Genomic DNA, 21,294 nt, shown 5'->3' with positions numbered 1-21,294 from the left:
CCTCAAAAGATCCTCATACACCCCTCGCGCGCCTGCGCCCTGGCCGATCCCACCGGACGGGCCTCCTTCCAGTCGCGCCTGCGCATTCGGCGACCGCCGCCTCCCCGTCCCCCCCTAGCGGAGGAACCAGGTACGCCGCATCTGCCTGTCTGTCTATTGTCCCCCGTTTTCCCTTCCCCCCGACCTACTCCATTCCTCTCAACAAATCCGGGTACAGAACATTTCCGAGTTGCCCCTTTAGCGATCCCACCAAATGCATTCTGCAAATCCGGGTACAGAACATTTCCCAGTTCCCCCTTTAGCGATCCCATCCAATGCATTCTGCAAATCCGGGAACAGAACATTTCCCAGCTCCCCCTTTAGCCTCCCATCCAATGCATTCTGCAAATCCGGGTACAGAACATTTCCCAGTTCCCCCTTTAGCGAACCCATCCAATGCATTCTGCAAATCCGGGTACAGAACATTTCCCAGTTCCCCCTTTAGCGATCCCATCCAATGCATTCTGCAAATCCGGGTACAGAACATTTCCCAGTTCCCCCTTTAGCGATCCCATCCAATGCATTCTGCAAATCCGGGAACAGAACATTTCCCAGCTCCCCCTTTAGCCTCCCATCCAATGCATTCTGCAAATCCGGGTACAGAACATTTCCCAGTTCCCCCTTTAGCGAACCCATCCAATGCATTCTGCAAATCCGGGAACAGAACATTTCCCAGCTCCCCCTTTAGCCTCCCATCCAATGCATTCTGCAAATCCGGGTACAGAACATTTCCCAGTTCCCCCTTTAGCGATCCCACCAAATGCATTCTGCAAATCCGGGTACAGAACATTTCCCAGTTCCCCCTTTAGCGATCCCACCAAATGCATTCTGCAAATCCGGGTACAGAACATTTCCCAGTTCCCCCTTTAGCCTCCCATCCAATGCATTCTGCAAATCCGGGAACAGAACATTTCCTAGTTGCCCCTTTAGCGATCCCACCAAATGCATTCTGCAATTCCGGGTACAGAACATTTCCCAGTTCCCCCTTTAGCGATCCCATCCAATGCATTCTGCAAATCCGGGTACAGAACATTTCCCAGATCCCCCTTTAGCCTCCCATCCAATGCATTCTGCAAATCCGGGTACAGAACATTTCCCAGTTCCCCCTTTAGCGATCCCATCCAATGCATTCTGCAAATCCGGGTACAGAACATTTCCCAGTTCCCCCTTTAGCCTCCCATCCAATGCATTCTGCAAATCCGGGTACAGAACATTTCCCAGTTCCCCCTTTAGCGATCCCATCCAATGCATTCTGCAAATCCGGGTACAGAACATTTCCCAGTTCCCCCTTTAGCCTCCCATCCAATGCATTCTGCAAATCCGGGTACAGAACATTTCCCAGTGCCCCCTTTAGCGATCCCACCAAATGCATTCTGCAAATCCGGGAACAGAACATTTCCCAGTTGCCCCTTTAGCGAACCCATCCAATGCATTCTGCAATTCCGGGTACAGAACATTTCCCAGTTCACCCTTTAGCCTCCCATCCAATGCATTCTGCAAATCCGGGTACAGAACATTTCCCAGTTCCCCCTTTAGCGATCCCACCAAATGCATTCTGCAAATCCGGGTACAGAACATTTCCCAGTTGCCCCTTTAGCGAACCCATCCAATGCATTCTGCAAATCCGGGTACAGAACATTTCCCAGTTCCCCCTTTAGCGATCCCATCCAATGCATTCTGCAAATCCGGGTACAGAACATTTCCCAGTTCCCCCTTTAGCGATCCCACCAAATGCATTCTGCAAATCCGGGTACAGAACATTTCCCAGTTGCCCCTTTAGCATCCCATCCAATGCATTCTGCAAATCCGGGTACAGAACATTTCCCAGTTCCCCCTTTAGCGATCCCATCCAATGCATTCTGCAAATCCGGGTACAGAACATTTCCCAGTTCCCCCTTTAGCGAACCCATCCAATGCATTCTGCAATTCCGGGTACAGAACATTTCCCAATTCCCCCTTTAGCCTCCCACCAAATGCATTCTGTAAATCCAGGTACAGACCATTTCCCAGTTTCCCCCTTTAGCGATCCCATCCAATGCATTCTGTAAATCCGGGTACAGAACATTTCCCAGGTCCCCCTTTAGCGATCCCATCCAATGCATTCTGCAAATCCGGGTACAGAACATTTCCCAGTTCCCCCTTTAGCGATCCCAACCAATGCATTCTGCAAATCCGGGTACAGAACATTTCCCAGTTCCCACTTTAGCGATCCCACCAAATGCATTCTGCAAATCCGGGTACAGAACATTTCCCAGTTCCCCCTTTAGTGATCCCATCCAATGCATTCTGCAAATCCGGGTACAGAACATTTCCCAGTTCCCCCTTTAGCGAACCCATCCAATGCATTCTGCAATTCCGGGTACAGAACATTTCCCAGTTCCCCCTTTAGCCTCCCATCCAAATGCATTCTGCAAATCCGGGTACAGAACATTTCCCAGTTCCCCCTTTAGCGAACCCATCCAATGCATTCTGCAATTCCGGGTACAGAACATTTCCCAATTCCCCCTTTAGCCTCCCACCAAATGCATTCTGTAAATCCAGGTACAGACCATTTCCCAGTTTCCCCCTTTAGCGATCCCATCCAATGCATTCTGTAAATCCGGGTACAGAACATTTCCCAGTTCCCCCTTTAGCGATCCCATCCAATGCATTCTGCAAATCCGGGTACAGAACATTTCCCAGTTCCCCCTTTAGCGATCCCAACCAATGCATTCTGCAAATCCGGGTACAGAACATTTCCCAGTTCCCCCTTTAGCGATCCCACCAAATGCATTCTGCAAATCCGGGTACAGAACATTTCCCAGTTCCCCCTTTAGTGATCCCATCCAATGCATTCTGCAATTCCGGGTACAGAACATTTCCCAGTTCCCCCTTTTGCATCCCATCCAATGCATTCTGCAAATCCGGGTACAGAACATTTCCCAGTGCCCCCTTTAGCCTCCCATCCAATGCATTCTGCAAATCCGGGTACAGAACATTTCCCAGTTGCCCCTTTAGCGAACCCATCCAATGCATTCTGCAATTCCGGGTACAGAACATTTCCCAGTTCCCCCTTTAGCCTCCCATCCAATGCATTCTCCAAATCCGGGTACAGAACATTTCCCAGTTCCCCCTTTAGCGATCCCACCAAATGCATTCTGCAAATCCAGGTACAGAACATTTCCCAGTTGCCCCTTTAGCGAACCCATCCAATGCATTCTGCAAATCCGGGTACAGAACATTTCCCAGTTCCCCCTTTAGCGATCCCATCCAATGCATTCTGCAAATCCGGGTACAGAACATTTCCCAGTTCCCCCTTTAGCGATCCCACCAAATGCATTCTGCAAATCCGGGTACAGAACATTTCCCAGTTGCCCCTTTAGCATCCCATCCAATGCATTCTGCAAATCCGGGTACAGAACATTTCCCAGTTCCCCCTTTAGCGATCCCATCCAATGCATTCTGCAAATCCGGGTACAGAACATTTCCCAGTTCCCCCTTTAGCATCCCATCCAATGCATTCTGCAAATCCGGGTACAGAACATTTCCCAGTTCCCCCTTTAGCGAACCCATCCAATGCATTCTGCAATTCCGGGTACAGAACATTTCCCAGTTCCCCCTTTAGCCTCCCATCCAAATGCATTCTGCAAATCCGGGTACAGAACATTTCCCAGTTCCCCCTTTAGCGAACCCATCCAATGCATTCTGCAATTCCGGGTACAGAACATTTCCCAATTCCCCCTTTAGCCTCCCACCAAATGCATTCTGTAAATCCAGGTACAGACCATTTCCCAGTTTCCCCCTTTAGCGATCCCATCCAATGCATTCTGTAAATCCGGGTACAGAACATTTCCCAGTTCCCCCTTTAGCGATCCCATCCAATGCATTCTGCAAATCCGGGTACAGAACATTTCCCAGTTCCCCCTTTAGCGATCCCAACCAATGCATTCTGCAAATCCGGGTACAGAACATTTCCCAGTTCCCCCTTTAGCGATCCCACCAAATGCATTCTGCAAATCCGGGTACAGAACATTTCCCAGTTCCCCCTTTAGTGATCCCATCCAATGCATTCTGCAATTCCGGGTACAGAACATTTCCCAGTTCCCCCTTTTGCATCCCATCCAATGCATTCTGCAAATCCGGGTACAGAACATTTCCCAGTGCCCCCTTTAGCCTCCCATCCAATGCATTCTGCAAATCCGGGTACAGAACATTTCCCAGTTGCCCCTTTAGCGAACCCATCCAATGCATTCTGCAATTCCGGGTACAGAACATTTCCCAGTTCCCCCTTTAGCCTCCCATCCAATGCATTCTCCAAATCCGGGTACAGAACATTTCCCAGTTCCCCCTTTAGCGATCCCACCAAATGCATTCTGCAAATCCAGGTACAGAACATTTCCCAGTTGCCCCTTTAGCAAACCCATCCAATGCATTCTGCAAATCCGGGTACAGAACATTTCCCAGTTCCCCCTTTAGCGATCCCATCCAATGCATTCTGCAAATCCGGGTACAGAACATTTCCCAGTTCCCCCTTTAGCGATCCCACCAAATGCATTCTGCAAATCCGGGTACAGAACATTTCCCAGTTGCCCCTTTAGCATCCCATCCAATGCATTCTGCAAATCCGGGTACAGAACATTTCCCAGTTCCCCCTTTAGCGATCCCATCCAATGCATTCTGCAAATCCGGGTACAGAACATTTCCCAGTTCCCCCTTTAGCATCCCATCCAATGCATTCTGCAAATCCGGGTACAGAACATTTCCCAGTTCCCCCTTTAGCGAACCCATCCAATGCATTCTGCAATTCCGGGTACAGAACATTTCCCAGTTCCCCCTTTAGCCTCCCATCCAAATGCATTCTGCAAATCCGGGTACAGAACATTTCCCAGTTCCCCCTTTAGCGAACCCATCCAATGCATTCTGCAATTCCGGGTACAGAACATTTCCCAGTTCCTCCTTTAGCCTCCCACCAAATGCATTCTGTAAATCCAGGTACAGACCATTTCCCAGTTCCCCCTTTAGCGATCCCATCCAATGCATTCTGTAAATCCGGGTACAGAACATTTCCCAGTTCCCCCTTTAGCGATCCCATCCAATGCATTCTGCAAATCCGGGTACAGAACATTTCCCAGTTCCCCCTTTAGCGATCCCACCAAATGCATTCTGCAAATCCGGGTACAGAACATTTCCCAGTTCCCCCTTTAGCGATCCCATCCAATGCATTCTGCAATTCCAGGTACAGAACATTTCCCAGTTCCCCCTTTTGCATCCCATCCAATGCATTCTGCAAATCCGGGTACAGAACATTTCCCAGTTCCCCCTTTAGCCTCCCATCCAATGCATTCTGCAAATCCGGGTACAGACCATTTGCCAGTGCCCCCTTTAGCAATCCTATCGCTCGACCCTTTTTGTGGTGGGGTTGTCAGGAGTCAGGGTGGGGGACGTCACGTCGAGTTTGTAAGGGGTTGCGGGGGTGGGGGATGTCGGTGAGGCCTGTTCTGGAGGATCTGTGTGACCCCAGTTCTGGTTCCCCCTATAGGGAAGGACGTTACTTAAGCTGGAGAGGATTCGGGGAGAGATTTACCAGGATGTTGCCGGAGCTGGGGTGTTTTAAGTTATAAGGGGAGGCGAGGAGTTTTTTTCTAAAGGAGCATCAGAAGGTTCTAACATTGTGAGGGTTGAGACTGTTCAAATGTTTGTCCCTAGAGTCGGGGCATTTCAAGATTAGGGGGCAAATTTATATGGTGAGAGGCGAGAGATTTAAAGAAAAAAGTTACGAGGGGCAGTTTAGTTACGGAGAGTGATTCGTGTGTGGAGTTAACCTGCAGAGGATCGACTGGACCAGAGAAGTCCTATTGTGTGAAAGCAGGCCATTCGGCCTGTCGAGTCTGCACTGACCCTCCGAAAAGCATCTCACCCAGACACAACCCCTACCCTATCCCCATAACGCTGCATTTCCCACGGCCAACCCGCCCTAACCCGCACGTCCCCGGGGCACTGTGGGTAATGTAGCACGGCCAACCCGCCCTAACCTGCACGTCCCCGGGGCACTGTGGGTAATTTAGCCAAACCGCCCTAACCCGCACATGCCTGGGGCACTGTGGGTAATTTAGCGCGGCCAACCCACCGCAACCCTCCACTAATACCGGAAGGTGGGTACGGTTTGAAGCATTCGAAAGACTTATCGAGAAGTACATGAATATGAAATGTTTACAGGGAGATCGGCCAAGGACAGCCAGGCGGCACACATTTAGTTTGGGAACACGGCCCTCGTCAGAATGAAGCTCTGCACCTTTCTCCACCCGGACAAAATGCCGAAACATTTGTTTCAGGCTCGTGCCGTCTCCTCGTTTCCCCCCCCCCACCTTTTACCCTCGTGACTGGCCGCGTCGAAAGCAGAAGTGACTCGCCGTTCTCTTACCCCGGGGCCCTAGCCCCTCTCCTTGGGCGGCCGAGGGGGCTGGCGCTGGTCGCGGCGCTGCGGGCGCAAAGCCCCCTTGTTTGAGAGCTCGCCGGGCAGCCGTGCGCTCTGAGGGGACGGGCCCGGGGTGGTTTGCGTCCGGTTCAAGGTGCGGCCATCTCCGTCCTGTGCGTTCCTCGAGCGCAGCAGAGCGATCACCTCCAGAATGACGGGCTGGGACCCTTCGCCGTCGGGTTTCAAGCCTCGTTCTGTGTCCTGGCCGATACTGAGAAGCTCTGAGCAATGTCCGGGGGCAGGGGGGTGGGGGCTGCTGACCCTAACCCTGCGCCACGCAGAGTACCAGGCTATGCCCATCACCAGCAAGAGATAGAATCACACCATCGCCCACCCCAATCTCCAGGGGGCAGTGGTCTGTCGTCACCGGGTTGGTCAGCCAGAACCCGAGGATAACACGCTCTGTGCATGCGCATCAAGGCAGAGTTTTCTTGAGAAAAGCTCTGTCTCTCGCTCCCACTCCCTCTCACTCCCTCCCCTGACCTCCGGGCTCTGTCTCTGTGCCTCTCTCTCTCTCTCTCTCTCTGTGTCTCTCACTGTCTGTATCATTGTATCTCTCCCACTCCATCTCTCTTTCCCTTGTCCCTCCCACACTCTCTCTCACTCTCTCTCACTCTCTCTCTCTCTCTCACTCTCTCTCACTCTCTCACTCTCTCTCACTCTCTCTCACTCTCTCTCTCTCTCTCTCTCTCACTCTCTCTCACTCTCTCTCACTCTCTCTCACTCTCTCTCACTCTCTCTCACTCTCTCTCACTCTCTCTCACTCTCTCTCACTCTCTCTCACTCACTCACACTCTCTCACACTCTCTCACACTCTCTCACACTCTCTCACACTCTCTCACACTCTCTCTCACTCTCTCTCACTCTCTCTCACTCTCTCTCACTCTCTCTCACTCTCTCTCACTCATTCACACTCTCTGTCTCACTCACTGACTCTCTCTCTTTCTCTCTCTCTCTCCCCCCCCCCCCCTCCACTCCACTCCCCCTGACCTCTGGGCTCTGTCTCTGTGTCACTGTGTATGCCTCTCTCTCTCTCTCTCTTTCTCTGTGTGTCTCTCACTGTCTGTGTCATTGTATCTCTCCCCCTCCATCTCGCTTTCCCTTGTCCCTCCCTCTCCCTCTCTCTCTCTCTCTCTCTCTCTCTCCCCCTCCCCTCCCCTCTCCCTGTGTCACTGTGTATGTGTCTCTCTCTCTCTCTCTCTCTCTCTCCCTCTCCCTCTCCCTCTCCCTCCCCACCCCCTGACCTCTGAGCACTGTCTCTGTGCCCCCCCCCACCGTGTCTCTCACTGTCTGTGTCATTGTATCTCTCCCCCTCCATCTCTCTTTTCCTAGTCTCTCCCACACTCCCTCGCTCTCTCAGTCTCTGTGCCTCCCTCTCTCTCTCCGTCACTGTGTCTGTCTGTCTCTCCCTCTCTCTCACCCCCACCTCCCTCCCCACCCCCTGACCTCCAGGCTCTGTCTTCGTGCACCCACCGCCCCACCCCCCCCCCCCCCCCCCCACCGTGTGTCTCTCACTGCCTGTGTCACCCCCTCCATCTCTCGTTCCTTCATCTCTCCCGCACGCACTCTCTGTATCTCTCTCGCCGCTGAGCCTCCCTCTCTCTGTGACTGTCCGTATCTCTCTCTCTCTCTGCCTAACGGACACACGCTATCCCCCTCCTGGACTCTTCTCCCCCCCCACCCCCCCCCCCCCCCCGCCCGCCCCCGCCACCTCTGTCATTTTGTGTATCTCTCTGACTCGCTGTTCCGTTACCCCTCGTTCTGTATCTCCATCTCTCCCTTTCTCACTATAGGAATGATAGGGTTGTTGAGAAGGCGTACGGTGTGTTCGGTTTTAACGGTGGAGGGATCGAGTTCCGGAGCCAGGAGGTCACGGTGAAGCTGTACAAAACTCTGGTGCGGCCGCACTTGGAGTATTGTGTACAGTTCTGGTCGCCGCATTTATAGGAAGCTTTGGGAAGGGTGCAGAGGAGATTTACCAGGATGTAGCCTGGTCTGGAGGGAGGGTCTCATGAGGAAAGGCTGAGGGGCTTGAGGCTGTTTTCGTTCGAGAGAACAGGGTGACCTAATAGCAACATACGAGATGATCAGGGGATCAGACAGGGTGGACAGTGAGAGCCTTTTTCCTCGGATGGTGACAGCGAGCACGAGGGGACACAGCATTAGATTGAGGGGTGAAAGATATAGGACAGACGTCAGGGGTAATTTCTTTACCCAGAGGGTAGTAAGGGGGTGGAATGCCCTGCCTGCAGACTCGCCAACTTTAAGGGCATTTAAATGGTCATTGGATAAGCATATGGATGGCAATGGAACAGTGAGGGTTAGATGGGCTTCAGATTGGTTTCACAGGACGGCACAACATCGAGGGGCCGAAGGGCCTGTACTGCGCTGTCCCGTCATTCTGTCTCTGTATCACTCTGTATGTGTGTATATCTCTGTCAGACTGTGTGTTTCTCTCAAACTCTCCCACTTAGACTCCCTCCTCCTCCTCTCCCTCCTCTCACCACCTCCCCCCCACCGCCCCCCCCCCCCCCCCACCCCCCGCCACCCCCTGTCTCTCTCACTCTCACGCTCTCCCTGGCTCAGACTCTCCATCTCAATGTCTCTCTCACACAGATTCTCTCCCCACCACCGCTCACCCCGCCACCACCCCGCTCTGTCCACCCCCCGCCACCCCCCGCTCTCCCTCCCGCCACCTGCCACTCTCCCTCCCGCCTCCTACACTCTCACCCTCCCTCCTTCTCGCCCTCTCCCTTCCTCCCTCCCTCCCTCTCGCCCTCTCCCTTCCTCCCTCCATCTCGCCCTCTCTCTCTCCCACTCTCTCTCTCTCCCTCCCTCCGTCCCTCCCTCTCGCCCTTTCCCTCTCTCGCCCCCTCCCTCCCTCCCTCTCGCCCTCTCGCTCCCTCCCTCTCGCCCTCTCGCTCCCTCCCTCTCGCCCTCTCGCTCCCTCCCTCTCGCCCTCTCTCTCCTCCTCTCCCTCCTCCTCTCTCCTTCCCTCTCTCCCTCTCTTTTTTTCTGGCACAGACTCTCCCTCTCCCTGGCTCAGACTGCCCCACCCCCTCCCCCGCCATCTCCCCCACTCTATCTCTCTCTCTCTATCTCTCCCTGGCTCAGAGTCTCCATCTCACTGTCTCTCTCACACAGTTTCCGCCCCATCGCCGCTCTCCCCACCCCTGCTCTCCCTTCCGCCCCACCCCCCCGCTCTCCCTACCTCCCCCCCCCCCCCCCCGGCTCTCCTCCCACCCCCCCACCCCAGCTCTCCTCCCCACCCCGGCTCTCCTCCCCGCCCCGCTCTCCTCCCCCCACCACCTGGCTCTCCTCCTCCTCCTCCCCCGCTCTCCTCCCCACCCCTGCACTTCCTCCCCACCCCCGCTCTCCTCCCCACCCCCGCTCTCCTCCCCACCCCCGCTCTCCACCCCCACTGCTCTCCTCCCCCACTGCTCTCTGCGCCCCCCCCCCCGGTCTCTCCCCCCGACTCTGTCCCCGCTCTCTCCCCCCGCGCTCTCTCCCCCTCCCTCCCTCTCGCCCTCTCCCTCCCTCCCTCTCGCCCTCTCCCTCCCTCCCTCTCGCCCTCTCCCTCCCTCCCTCTCGCCCTCTCCCTCCCTCCCTCTCGCCCTCTCCCTCCCTCCCTCTTGCCCTCGCCCTCTCCCTCCCGCCCTCGCCCTCTCCCTCCCTCCCTCTCGCCCTCCCTCTCCCGCCCTCTCCCTCCCTCCCTCTCGCCCGCCCTCGCCCGCCCTCGCCCGCCCTCGCCCGCCCTCGCCCGCCCTCGCCCGCCCTCGCCCGCCCTCGCCCTCCCTCTCCCGCCCTCTCCCGCCCTCTCCCGCCCTCTCCCGCCCTCCCTCTTGCCTTCTCGCCCTCTCCCTCCCTCCCTCTCGCCCTCTCCCTCCCTCCCTCTCGCCCTCTCCCTCCCTCCCTCTCGCCCTCTCTCCGTCCCTTCCTCCCTCTCTTTCTTTCTGGCTCAGACGCTCCCTCCCTCTCCCCCCCGCCCCCCTCTTCCCCCCCCCCCGCTGCTCCCACCACCCCCCCCACCTCACTCTCACTCTCTCCCTGGCTCAGACTCTCCATCTCAATGTCTCTCACACAGATTCTCTCCCCACCACTGCGCTCCCTCCCCACCCAGCTCTGTCCACCCCCCCGCTCTCCCTCGCACCTCCCTCCCTCTCACCCTCCCTCCCTCTCGCCCTCTCCCTTCCTCCCTCACTCTCTCTCTCCCTCTCTCCCTCTCGCCCTCTCCCTTCCTCCCTCCCTCCCTCTCGCCCGCTCCTCCCTCCCTCCCTCCCTCTCTCCCTCCCTCCCTCCCTCTCGCCCGCTCCCTCTCTCTCTCTCCCTCTCTGCCCGTTTGCCCGTTAGACAGCAGATGGCAGCAATCTGCCACAGTGAGGAAATTTGGGCAGCAAAGGGAAGGTTCCAGATTCAATCCCATCCCCCTCCACCAACCATCGGAATTGTAGGGGCTGGAGGAGGTGACGGAGATAGGGAGGGAGGGGATTTGAACAGGAGGGTGAGGGCAGTAGGGGCTGGAGGAGGTGACGGAGATAGGGAGGGAGGGGATTTGAACAGGAGGGTGAGGGCTGTAGGGGCTGGAGGAGGTGACGGAGATAGGGAGGGAGGGGATTTGAACAGGAGGGTGAGGATTGTAGGGGCTGGAGGAGGTGACGGAGATAGGGAGGGAGGGGATTTGAACAGGAGGGTGAGGGCTGTAGGGGCTGGAGGAGGTGACGGAGATAGGGAGGGAGGGGATTTGAACAGGAGGGTGAGGGCTGTAGGGGCTGGAGGAGGTGACGGAGATAGGGAGGGAGGGGATTTGAACAGGAGGGTGAGGGCTGTAGGGGCTGGAGGAGGTGACGGAGATAGGGAGGGAGGGGATTTGAACAGGAGGGTGAGGGCTGTAGGGGCTGGAGGAGGTGACCCAGCGCTTCCTCACTGTGTGTTCGAACAGTTTCCGTTGACATCCTGTGCAAACGTGTCTCCTCTCATCTTTTAATAATGTGCCCCCCCCCCACTTGAACCTTCCCTCCGCCCCCCCCCCCCCCCCCCCCCGGTCCCAATTCCTAGGGAACGGACAGATTCCCATCGCCTTGAGACTGTGATAACGCTCAGTCAGCGACCCTCCCCCCCCCGCCCCAACCCCGCCACCGAACCCTGTCTACCCCCCGACGGAACCCTGTTCACAACCCCCGACCCCGCCGCCGAACCCTGTCTATCCCCCCCCCATGGATCCCTGCTCGCACCTCCAACCCCCACCCCGCCACCGAACCCTGTCTATCCCCCCCCCACGGATCCCTGTTCGCACCTGCCCCCCCACCCCGCCCCCAAACCCTGTCTCCCCGACCCCCCGAATGCTGGCTGCCACCCCCCCAAGAACCCTGCCTTCCCCCTCCAAGCCCAGTCTCCCCCGACCCCTGAATTGTGACCCCCCCCAACTCCCGAATGTTGTCTCTCCTCCCCGAAACCTGTTCCTCCCCCCGACGGAACCCTTTTTGCCCCCGTCCAAACCCTGACTCCACCCCCAAACGCTGTTCTCCCCCCCCCGACCCCCAAACGCTGTTTCCCCCCCCCGACCCCCAAACGCTGTTTCCCCCCCCCGACCCCCAAACGCTGTTTCCCCCCCAACCCCCGAACGCTGTTCTCCCCCCGCGACCCCCGAACACTGTTCTCCCCCGACCCCAAACGCTGTTCTCCCCCCGCGACCCCCGAACGCTGTTCTCCCCCCCGCGACCCCCGAACGCTGTTCTCCCCCCCGCGACCCCCAAACGCTGTTCTCCCCCCCCGTGACCCCCAAACGCTGTTTTCCCCCCCCGACCCCCAAACGCTGTTTCCCCCCCAACCCCCGAACGCTGTTCTCCCCCCGCGACCCCCGAACACTGTTCTCCCCCGACCCCAAACGCTGTTCTCCCCCCCGCGACCCCCGAACGCTGTTCTCCCCCGACCCCAAACGCTGTTCTCCCCCCCGCGACCCCCGAACACTGTTCTCCCCCGACCCCAAACGCTGTTCTCCCCCCCGCGACCCCCGAACGCTGTTCTCCCCCCCGCGACCCCCGAACGCTGTTCTCCCCCCCGCGACCCCGATCGCTGTTCTCTCCCCCCCATGACCCCCGAACGCTGTTCTCCCCCCGCGACCCCCGAACACTGTTCTCCCCCGACCCCAAACGCTGTTCTCCCCCCGCGACCCCCGAACGCTGTTCTCCCCCCCGCGACCCCCGAACGCTGTTCTCCCCCCCGCGACCCCCGAACGCTGTTCTCCCCCCCGCGACCCCGATCGCTGTTCTCCCCCCCCCATGACCCCCGAACGCTGTTCTCCCCCCCCGTGACCCCCGATCGCTGTTCTCCCCCCCCCATGACCCCCGATCGCTGTTCTCCCCCCCCCGTGACCCCCGAACGCTGTTCTCCCCCCCGTGACCCCCGATCGCTGTTCTCCCCCCCCCCATGACCCCCGATCGCTGTTCTCCCCCCCCATGACCCCCGAACGCTGTTCTCCCCCCCCCGTGACCCCCGAACGCTGTTCTCCCCCCCGTGACCCCCGAACGCTGTTCTCCCCCCCCGTGACCCCCGAACGCTGTTCTCCCCCCCCGTGACCCCCGAACGCAGTTCTCCCCCCCCCATGACCCCCGATCGCTGTTCTCCCCCCCGCGACCCCCGATCGCTGTTCTCCCCCCCCCATGACCCCCGAACGCTGTTCTCCCCCCGCGACCCCCGAACACTGTTCTCCCCCGACCCCAAACGCTGTTCTCCCCCCGCGACCCCCGAACGCTGTTCTCCCCCCCGCGACCCCCGAACGCTGTTCTCCCCCCCGCGACCCCCAAACGCTGTTCTCCCCCCCCGTGACCCCCAAACGCTGTTTTCCCCCCCCGACCCCCAAACGCTGTTTCCCCCCCAACCCCCGAACGCTGTTCTCCCCCCGCGACCCCCGAACACTGTTCTCCCCCGACCCCAAACGCTGTTCTCCCCCCCGCGACCCCCGAACGCTGTTCTCCCCCGACCCCAAACGCTGTTCTCCCCCCCCGCGACCCCCGAACACTGTTCTCCCCCGACCCCAAACGCTGTTCTCCCCCCCGCGACCCCCGAACGCTGTTCTCCCCCCCGCGACCCCCGAACGCTGTTCTCCCCCCCGCGACCCCGATCGCTGTTCTCTCCCCCCCATGACCCCCGAACGCTGTTCTCCCCCCGCGACCCCCGAACACTGTTCTCCCCCCGACCCCAAACGCTGTTCTCCCCCCGCGACCCCCGAACGCTGTTCTCCCCCCCGCGACCCCCGAACGCTGTTCTCCCCCCCGCGACCCCCGAACGCTGTTCTCCCCCCCCGCGACCCCGATCGCTGTTCTCCCCCCCCATGACCCCCGAACGCTGTTCTCCCCCCCCGTGACCCCCGATCGCTGTTCTCCCCCCCCCATGACCCCCGATCGCTGTTCTCCCCCCCCCGTGACCCCCGAACGCTGTTCTCCCCCCCGTGACCCCCGATCGCTGTTCTCCCCCCCCCATGACCCCCGATCGCTGTTCTCCCCCCCCCATGACCCCCGAACGCTGTTCTCCCCCCCCCGTGACCCCCGAACGCTGTTCTCCCCCCCGTGACCCCCGAACGCTGTTCTCCCCCCCCGTGACCCCCGAACGCTGTTCTCCCCCCCCGTGACCCCCGAACGCAGTTCTCCCCCCCCCATGACCCCCGATCGCTGTTCTCCCCCCCGCGACCCCCGATCGCTGTTCTCCCCCCCCCCATGACCCCCGATCGCTGTTCTCCCCCCCGTGACCCCCGAACGCTGTTCCCCCCCTGCGACCCCCGATCGCTGTTCTCCCCCCCGTGACCCCCGAACGCTGTTCTCCCCGCCGCGACCCCCGATCGCTGTTCTCCCCCCCCGCGACCCCCGATCGCTGTTCTCCCCCCCGTGACCCCCGAACGCTGTTCCCCCCCCCCGCCAACGGAACCCTGTTCACACCCCCCCCCCCCCACATAAGCCTGCATCCCCCCCGAGGAACCCAGTCCCCCCTGACCCCCGAACGCTGTCTACGCCCCAAAACCTGTCCCCCCTCCCCGACTGAACCCTGTTTCCGCCCCCCCCCCCCCCCCCCCCAAGGAACACAGTCTCCCCGGGTCTCCGACTCAGTCCCTGTCCCCAGCGCACCAAGGAAAGCGACGTTTTAGAACACAACCCATCCGGCCTGGGCTGCACCTCAGTCCATGTTTCCTGCCCTCTTTCCAACCCCCCCCGATCAGATTCCAGTCTGTAACTCCCTCCCCGGGGGGGTATCTGTTATTCTGTATATAAACCCCCCCCCGAACCCCCTCGATCAGATTCCAGTCTGTAACTCCCTCCCCGGGGGGGTATCTGTTATTCTGTATATAAACCCCCCCGAACCCCCTCGATCAGATTCCAGTCTGTAACTCCCTCCCCAGGGGGTATCTGTTATTCTGTATATAAACCCCCCCCCGAACCCCCTCGATCAGATTCCAGTCTGTAACTCCCTCCCCGGGGGGGTATCTGTTATTCTGTATATAAACCCCCCCCCCGAACCCCCTCGATCAGATTCCAGTCTGTAACTCCCTCCCCGGGGGGGTATCTGTTATTCTGTATATAAACCCCCCCCCGAACCCCCTCGATCAGATTCCAGTCTGTAACTCCCTCCCCGGGGGGTGGGGGGGGGGTATCTGTTATTCTGTATATAAACAATTCCACTCTGAAATTTAACCCGCACGTCCCCGGGGCACTGGGGGTAATTTAGCACGGCCAAGGTCAGGGCGATGCGGGGAGGCTGTTTTCCCTGTCGGGTGGGAGAGCCTGGGAGCTCGGCGCCGCGTATTCCCGGAGCAAGGTATCGGAGGAGAGAGCTTGGTGGGGGGCATCGCTCTGAAGGTTTGAGGAGGAAGTGGAGTGAGCCCGTGCATTGTTTTGCTGGCAGGGGCTGAATTGTACAGCCTGAGAGAGAGAGAGGGACGTGTTTTATCCAGGTGGGGGTGCCAGTGTTTGGGGTGGGGGGGAGGTATGGGAAGGCACAGGCCCGTTGCCCCCTGCCACCTCAGTGTTGGGGGGGGGGTGGGAGCAATAGGGGAGGGGTTTTCAGTTCGAGGCTCACAACCAAAACAGCGACAGGAGGAGGAGAGGGGATCGAGTGTTGCAAAATGTTCACTGGTTTAAGTTACTCGGAGCGCCGCGCGCGGTTCCCCGGTCTCCGTATCCCTCGGTCAGACCCGCACTCGGAGCGCCGCGCGCGGTTCCCCGGTCTCCGTATCCCTCGGTTAGACCCGCACTCGGAGCGCCGCGCGCGGTTCCCCGGTCTCCGTATCCCTCGGTCAGACCCGCACTCGGAGCGCTGCGCACGGTTCCCCGGTCTCCGTATCCCTCGGTCAGACCCGCACTCGGAGCGCCGCGCGCGGTTCCCCGGTCTCCGTATCCCTCGGTCAGACCCGCACTCGGAGCGCAGTGCGCGGTTCCCCGGTCTCCGTATCCCTCAGTCAGACCCGCACTCGGAGCGCCGCGCGCGGTTCCCCGGTCTCCGTATCCCTCGGTCAGACCCGCACTCGGAGCGCAGCGCGCGGTTCCCCGGTCTCCGTATCCCTCGGTTAGACCCGCACTCGGAGCGCCGCGCGCGGTTCCCCGGTCTCCGTATCCCTCGGTCAGACCCGCACTCGGAGCGCCGCGCGCGGTTCCCCGGTCTCCGTATCCCTCGGTCAGACCCGCACTCGGAGCGCCGCGCGCGGTTCCCCGGTCTCCGTATCCCTCGGGCAGACCCGCACTCGGAGCGCCGCGCGCGGTTCCCCGGTCTCCGTATCCCTCGGGCAGACCCGCACTCGGAGCGCCGCGCGCGGTTCCCCGGTCTCCGTATCCCTCGGTCAGACCCGCACTCGCAGCGCCGCGCGCGGTTCCCCGGTCTCCGTATCCCTCGGGCAGACCCGCACTCGGAGCGCCGCGCGCGGTTCCCCGGTCTCCGTATCCCTCGGGCAGACCCGCACTCGGAGCGCCGCGCGCGGTTCCCCGGTCTCCGTATCCCTCGGTCAGACCCGCACTCGGAGCGCCGCGCGCGGTTCCCCGGTCTCCGTATCCCTCGGTCAGACCCGCACTCGGAGCGCCGCGCGCGGTTCCCCGGTCTCCGTATCCCTCGGTCAGACCCGCACTCGGAGCGCCGCGCGCGGTTCCCCGGTCTCCGTATCCCTCGGTCAGACCCGCACTCGGAGCGCCGCGCGCGGTTCCCCGGTCTCCGTATCCCTCTGTCAGACCCGCACTCGGAGCGCCGCGCGCGGTTCCCCGGTCTCCGTATCCCTCTGTCAGACCCGCACTCGGAGCGCCGCGCGCGGTTCCCCGGTCTCCGTATCCCTCGGTCAGACCCGCACTCGGAGCGCCGCGTGCGGTTCCCCGGTCTCCGTATCCCTCGGTCAGACCCGCACTCGGAGCGCCGCGCGCGGTTCCCCCGTCTCCGTATCCCTCGGTCAGACCCGCACTCGGAGCGCCGCGCGCGGTTCCCCGGTCTCCGTATCCCTCTGTCAGACCCGCACTCGGAGCGCCGTGCGCGGTTCCCCGGTCTCCGTATCCCTCGGTTAGACCCGCACTCGGAGCGCCGCGCGCGGTTCCCCGGTCTCCGTATCCCTCGGTCAGACCCGCACTCGGAGCGCCGCGCGCGGTTCCCCGGTCTCCGTATCCCTCTGTCAGACCCACACTCGGAGCACCGCGCGCGGTTCCCCGGTCTCCGTATCCCTCGGTCAGACCCGCACTCGGAGCGCCGCGTGCGGTTCCCCGGTCTCCGTATCCCTCGGTCAGACCCGCACTCGGAGCGCCGCGCGCGGTTCCCCCGTCTCCGTATCCCTCGGTCAGACCCGCACTCGGAGCGCCGCGCGCGGTTCCCCGGTCTCCGTATCCCTCGGTTAGACCCGCACTCGGAGTGATGAGTGCCATTTGTTTTCTAACTCTCTCTCTGTCTCTCTCTCTGTCTCTCTCTCTGTCCCTCTGTCTCTGTCTCTCTCTCTGTCTCTCTCTCTCTCTCTCTCTCCTGTCTCTCCCTCTCCCACCCTCACACCCCATCTCTCTCTCTCTCTCTCTCTCTCTCTCTCTCTCTCTCTTCTGTCTCTCCCTCTCTCCCTAGAGACTTCAAGATGGAACCAGTGGTAGAGCGCCCCTCAGAGATACAGGTCAGTCTCCCCACGGAGGTAATGTACCGAATGGCCGAAGCCAGGGGAATGGGTTGGGGTGGGGGGGGGGGTCACTGATGGCCCTTGGAAACGGTTTCTGAGGGACGCGGGTCCGTTGCCACGCGTTGCCGCTGGGGGCTGAGTGGTTGGGGTCGGTTAGGGTCCTTGCGGGGGGGGGGGGGGGGGGCACGCGGTTGGAAGGGTGTGTATGGGTATTGAAGGCTGAGACGGGGGGGGTGCGGGAAGGACAGGAAAGGGGTCGGGGAACCTTGAGGAGGTGGGGGCGCGATGGAGAGCCAGGGAACCGGCAGGGGGTGCGGGAAAGGGGCCGGGGAACCGGGGGGAAGGGCCGGGGAACCGGGGGGAAGGGGCAGGAGAAGGGCCACGAGGAATGTTAGATGCGGCTAAATTCAGGAGCGGTTTTGAGAGACCGAATGGCCTCATCCTCTTCCTTCATCCGATTGCGGGCCTGTATTTCACACCCTCTCTGTGGGTGCTCCACAATCCGTTTGTCTCTCCGCCTGTCTCTGTCTCTCTCTCTCTCTCTCTCTTTCTCTCTGTCTCTCTCTGTGTCTCTCTCTCTCTCTCTCTCTGTCTCTCTCTCTCGGTCTCTCTCTCTCTCTCTCTCTCTCTCTCTCTCTCCGTCTGTCTCTCACTCTCTCTCTCTCTCCGTCTGTCTCTCACTCTCTCTCTCTCTCTCTCTCTCTGTCCCTGTCTCTGTCTCTCTCCCTCTCTCCCTCTATCACTGTCTCTCTCTCTCTGTCCCTCTCTCTCTCTCTCTCTCTCTCCCTCTCTCTCTCTCTCTCTCTCTCTGTCTGATTCTCTCTCTCTCTGTCTCTGGCTGTCTCTCTCTCTCTCTCTCTGTCTCTCTCTCTGTCTCTCGCTCTCTCTCTCTCTCTCACACACACTCGCTCTCTTTCGCTCCATCTGCCCCCGACACTCGCTCTGTCTTTCCTTCTTGTGCTAACTCTCTCTGCCTCTCTCTCTCTCTCCTTGTGCTATCTCTCTCCCTTGCTCTTCCTCTCCGTCTCCCCCTCACTCTCTTTCTCTGTCTCTCTCTCTCTCTCTCTGAAGGAGGACTCTGTGGGGAAAGGGGAGGAGGACGAAGATGAGGAGGAGGATCACTCCGGCTCTAGCTTCGGCCCGGCCGAGGCGCTGGAGGACTTGACGTCCCAGGCGGAGGCCGAGAGCCGGCGCCACCGCTCGGCCCGGCGACGCCCCCCCTGCCGGAAGAGCTACATCTGCAGCGAGTGCGGCCGCAGCTTCGACAAGTACTCCAACTTCAAGCAGCACCTGCGGGTGCACTCGGGGGAGAAGCCATTCTCCTGCCGGGTCTGCGGCAAGGACTTCAACCTGCTGTCCAACCTGCGGCGGCACGAGCGGACCCACACCGGGGAGCGGCCCTTCTCCTGCCGGGTCTGCGGCAAGGCCTTCAGTGAGCTGTCGAGCCTGCGGCGGCACGAGAGGACCCACACCGGGAGCGGCCCTTCCCCTGCCCCTTCTGTGGCAAGGCCTTCAGCCAGTCCTCGATCCTGGTGATCCACCAGCGCACCCACACCGGGGAGCGCCCCTTCCGCTGCCCCGACTGCCAGAAGGGCTTCAGCGAGCCCTCCAGCCTCCGCAGCCACCGGCGCACCCACACGGGCGAGCGGCCCTTCCGCTGCCCGCAGTGCCCCAAGGCCTTCCGCCACTCCTCCAGCCTGCTGCAGCACCAGCGGGCCCACGCCGGTGAGAGGCCCTTCCGCTGCCCGCTCTGCGACAAAGGCTTCACCAAGTCGTCCACCCTGGCCCAGCACCGCAGCACCCACAGCCGGGAGCGGCCCCACAAGTGCCCGGTCTGCCAGCGCGGCTTCTCCCGGGCCTCCGTCCTGGGGAGGCACCAGCGGGTCCACGCCTGGGAGGGGCCGCGCGTCTGCGCCGACTGCGGGGCCAGCTTCGGCACCTCGGCCGGGCTCCACGGGCACCAGTGCCCTCCCGGGGGCGGGGGGGCCCAGGCGCCCGCGCAGGGCTGACGCGCGGCCTATTCCCCACCCGCCCTCCCCCACGGCCTCAGCCGCCGCGCGGGTTCCCACGGGCGTTTCGCCTGCTTTCCGTCGCCGAGCTCCCCGGGGGGGGCGGAGGGGGGGAGCTGCCACGTTTCATCCGCTCCCCCCGACTCCACACGTCCACCTCTGTGGAGGGTGGAGTTTGGGGGGTGGGGGGGTGCCGGATCATGAGCCAAAAGGGAGCGAAAAAAAACATGGAGGGGCGTCTCCCTCTCCCTCTGGGACGACGCCTTCGATTTTCACCCCCGCCCCAATTCCGCCAGGGCCTTGACTGTGGGCAAGTTGAGACCACTCGGCCACCGCTGCCCTTGAGCTGGCGCCCCCCCCCCCCGAGCCTCCATGAATCTCTTCTCCTCCTCCATTTTTTTCTCAAGCAATGTTCCCCCCCCCGCGCCCACTACCACCGCTCTCCTTTATTTTTATAAACACACAATTACACCCCCACCCCCCCCCACCCCCGCCAGGGTGACGCATTCCAGATTTTCCCCACCTCCGTTTCTCTTCCCCACCCCCTCTGTGTTGCCCCTCGCTGGAGGAACGCGCAAGGAATCGGGGCCCGGCGACTTTGCCCGGGAAGGAACTTTCAATCCCAAAGCCCGAGGAGTTGCCAGGTGGCCGGCCGTGTGGACCTAGGTCTGCCAGCGACGGGCTTCTGTACCCTTGCGGGCCGCAGGGTGGACCCAGAAACGAACGAATAAATGTATTCTAGCTGTGACCTAACTACCTCTCGGACTCTGCCCGCATTGTAGCTCGGCCGGCCAGCATGGCAACCGTCCGGCAAACCCTCCCTCTCTGCACGCAGACACACGCACACGCGGATCACCGCCTCCCCCCCCCTCTCGCCTCCTCCGGAAAACCCGGCGCTCCTTCGTTTCCCCCCCCCCCCACCCCGACTTCCCCCGGCCTCCATTCGCTGAGAATCGTTTGCGGAAGGCACAGGGTGGCTGCGGGGTTGGGGGTCTTACGGCGGTAAGGTGGGCAGGGGAGCGGCGGACCAGCTCCTGCTCTTCTGGACGGCCGGCCAATGTAAGGACCCCCACTTCCCTTTCCCAACCCCCCCCCCCCCCACCCCGAGAAGAGGCTGTTGGCACCCCCTCCCGGGCTGACCAATCCCCTGACGCCTGTGAGCTCGGCCGGCTGCGAGAGTTTGGGGGTGGGGGGGGTTCGGGGGAGATGGAACGGCAGCACGCCCTCGCCTCCCGACTTCTGTCACGTTCCCCCTGCCCCCCCCCCCCCCACCCCCCGCCAACCAACAATTCCCGACCTTCTCCTCGCATCCCTCTCTCGTTGGCCCTTCTCAGCGTGGAATCAGGCCCTTCGGCCCATTCCCGCCCCCCCTCACAAAACTAGAGCAGCCCCATACCCTCCCTTTCAAACCTTCCTCCTCTCAGCTTAAACAAATGCGTTCCCCCGCCCCCGCCCCCGCAGGGATAAAAAGCACCCTGTCTATGATTTTATAAACCCCTGTAAGGATCCACCCCCCGACCCACACACTTCAGTGGGGCAAATAGTCCCAGCCTCCCCTTATACACACACACACACACACCTCTCTCTCACACACACACACACACACCTCTCTCTCACACACACACACACACACCTCTCTCTCTCTCTCACACACACACACACCTCTCTCTCACACA

The 21,294-nt window shown here is 60.7% G+C and overlaps 1 protein-coding gene across 1 annotated transcript; it reads left to right on the top strand.

Annotated features, from left to right (window-relative positions):
* The first annotated feature begins 56 nt into the window (after positions 1-56).
* LOC132208430 (zinc finger protein 771-like) lies at positions 57-19,314 on the top strand. The gene is made up of 3 exons (XM_059644002.1): positions 57-130; positions 17,561-17,606; positions 18,681-19,314. The coding sequence occupies exons 2-3, from the start codon at positions 17,571-17,573 to the stop codon at positions 19,143-19,145; spliced, it is 501 nt and encodes a 166-aa protein (XP_059499985.1). The 5' UTR covers positions 57-130; positions 17,561-17,570; the 3' UTR covers positions 19,146-19,314.
* The last annotated feature ends 1,980 nt before the right edge of the window (positions 19,315-21,294 follow it).

Source organism: Stegostoma tigrinum, unplaced genomic scaffold, assembly GCF_030684315.1.
Source record: "Stegostoma tigrinum isolate sSteTig4 unplaced genomic scaffold, sSteTig4.hap1 scaffold_391, whole genome shotgun sequence".
Lineage (NCBI taxonomy): Eukaryota > Metazoa > Chordata > Chondrichthyes > Orectolobiformes > Stegostomatidae > Stegostoma > Stegostoma tigrinum.
This window is presented reverse-complemented; position numbering and strand designations above follow the sequence as displayed.

Excerpts from the sequence above, each read along its gene's own strand:
- LOC132208430 (XM_059644002.1), top strand. The coding sequence starts at position 17,571 with ATGGAACCAGTGGTAGAGCGCCCCTCAGAGATACAG. Across the intron at positions 17,607-18,680 it reads AGCGCCCCTCAGAGATACAG|GAGGACTCTGTGGGGAAAGG; the intron begins GTCAGTCTCCCC and ends CTCTCTCTGAAG.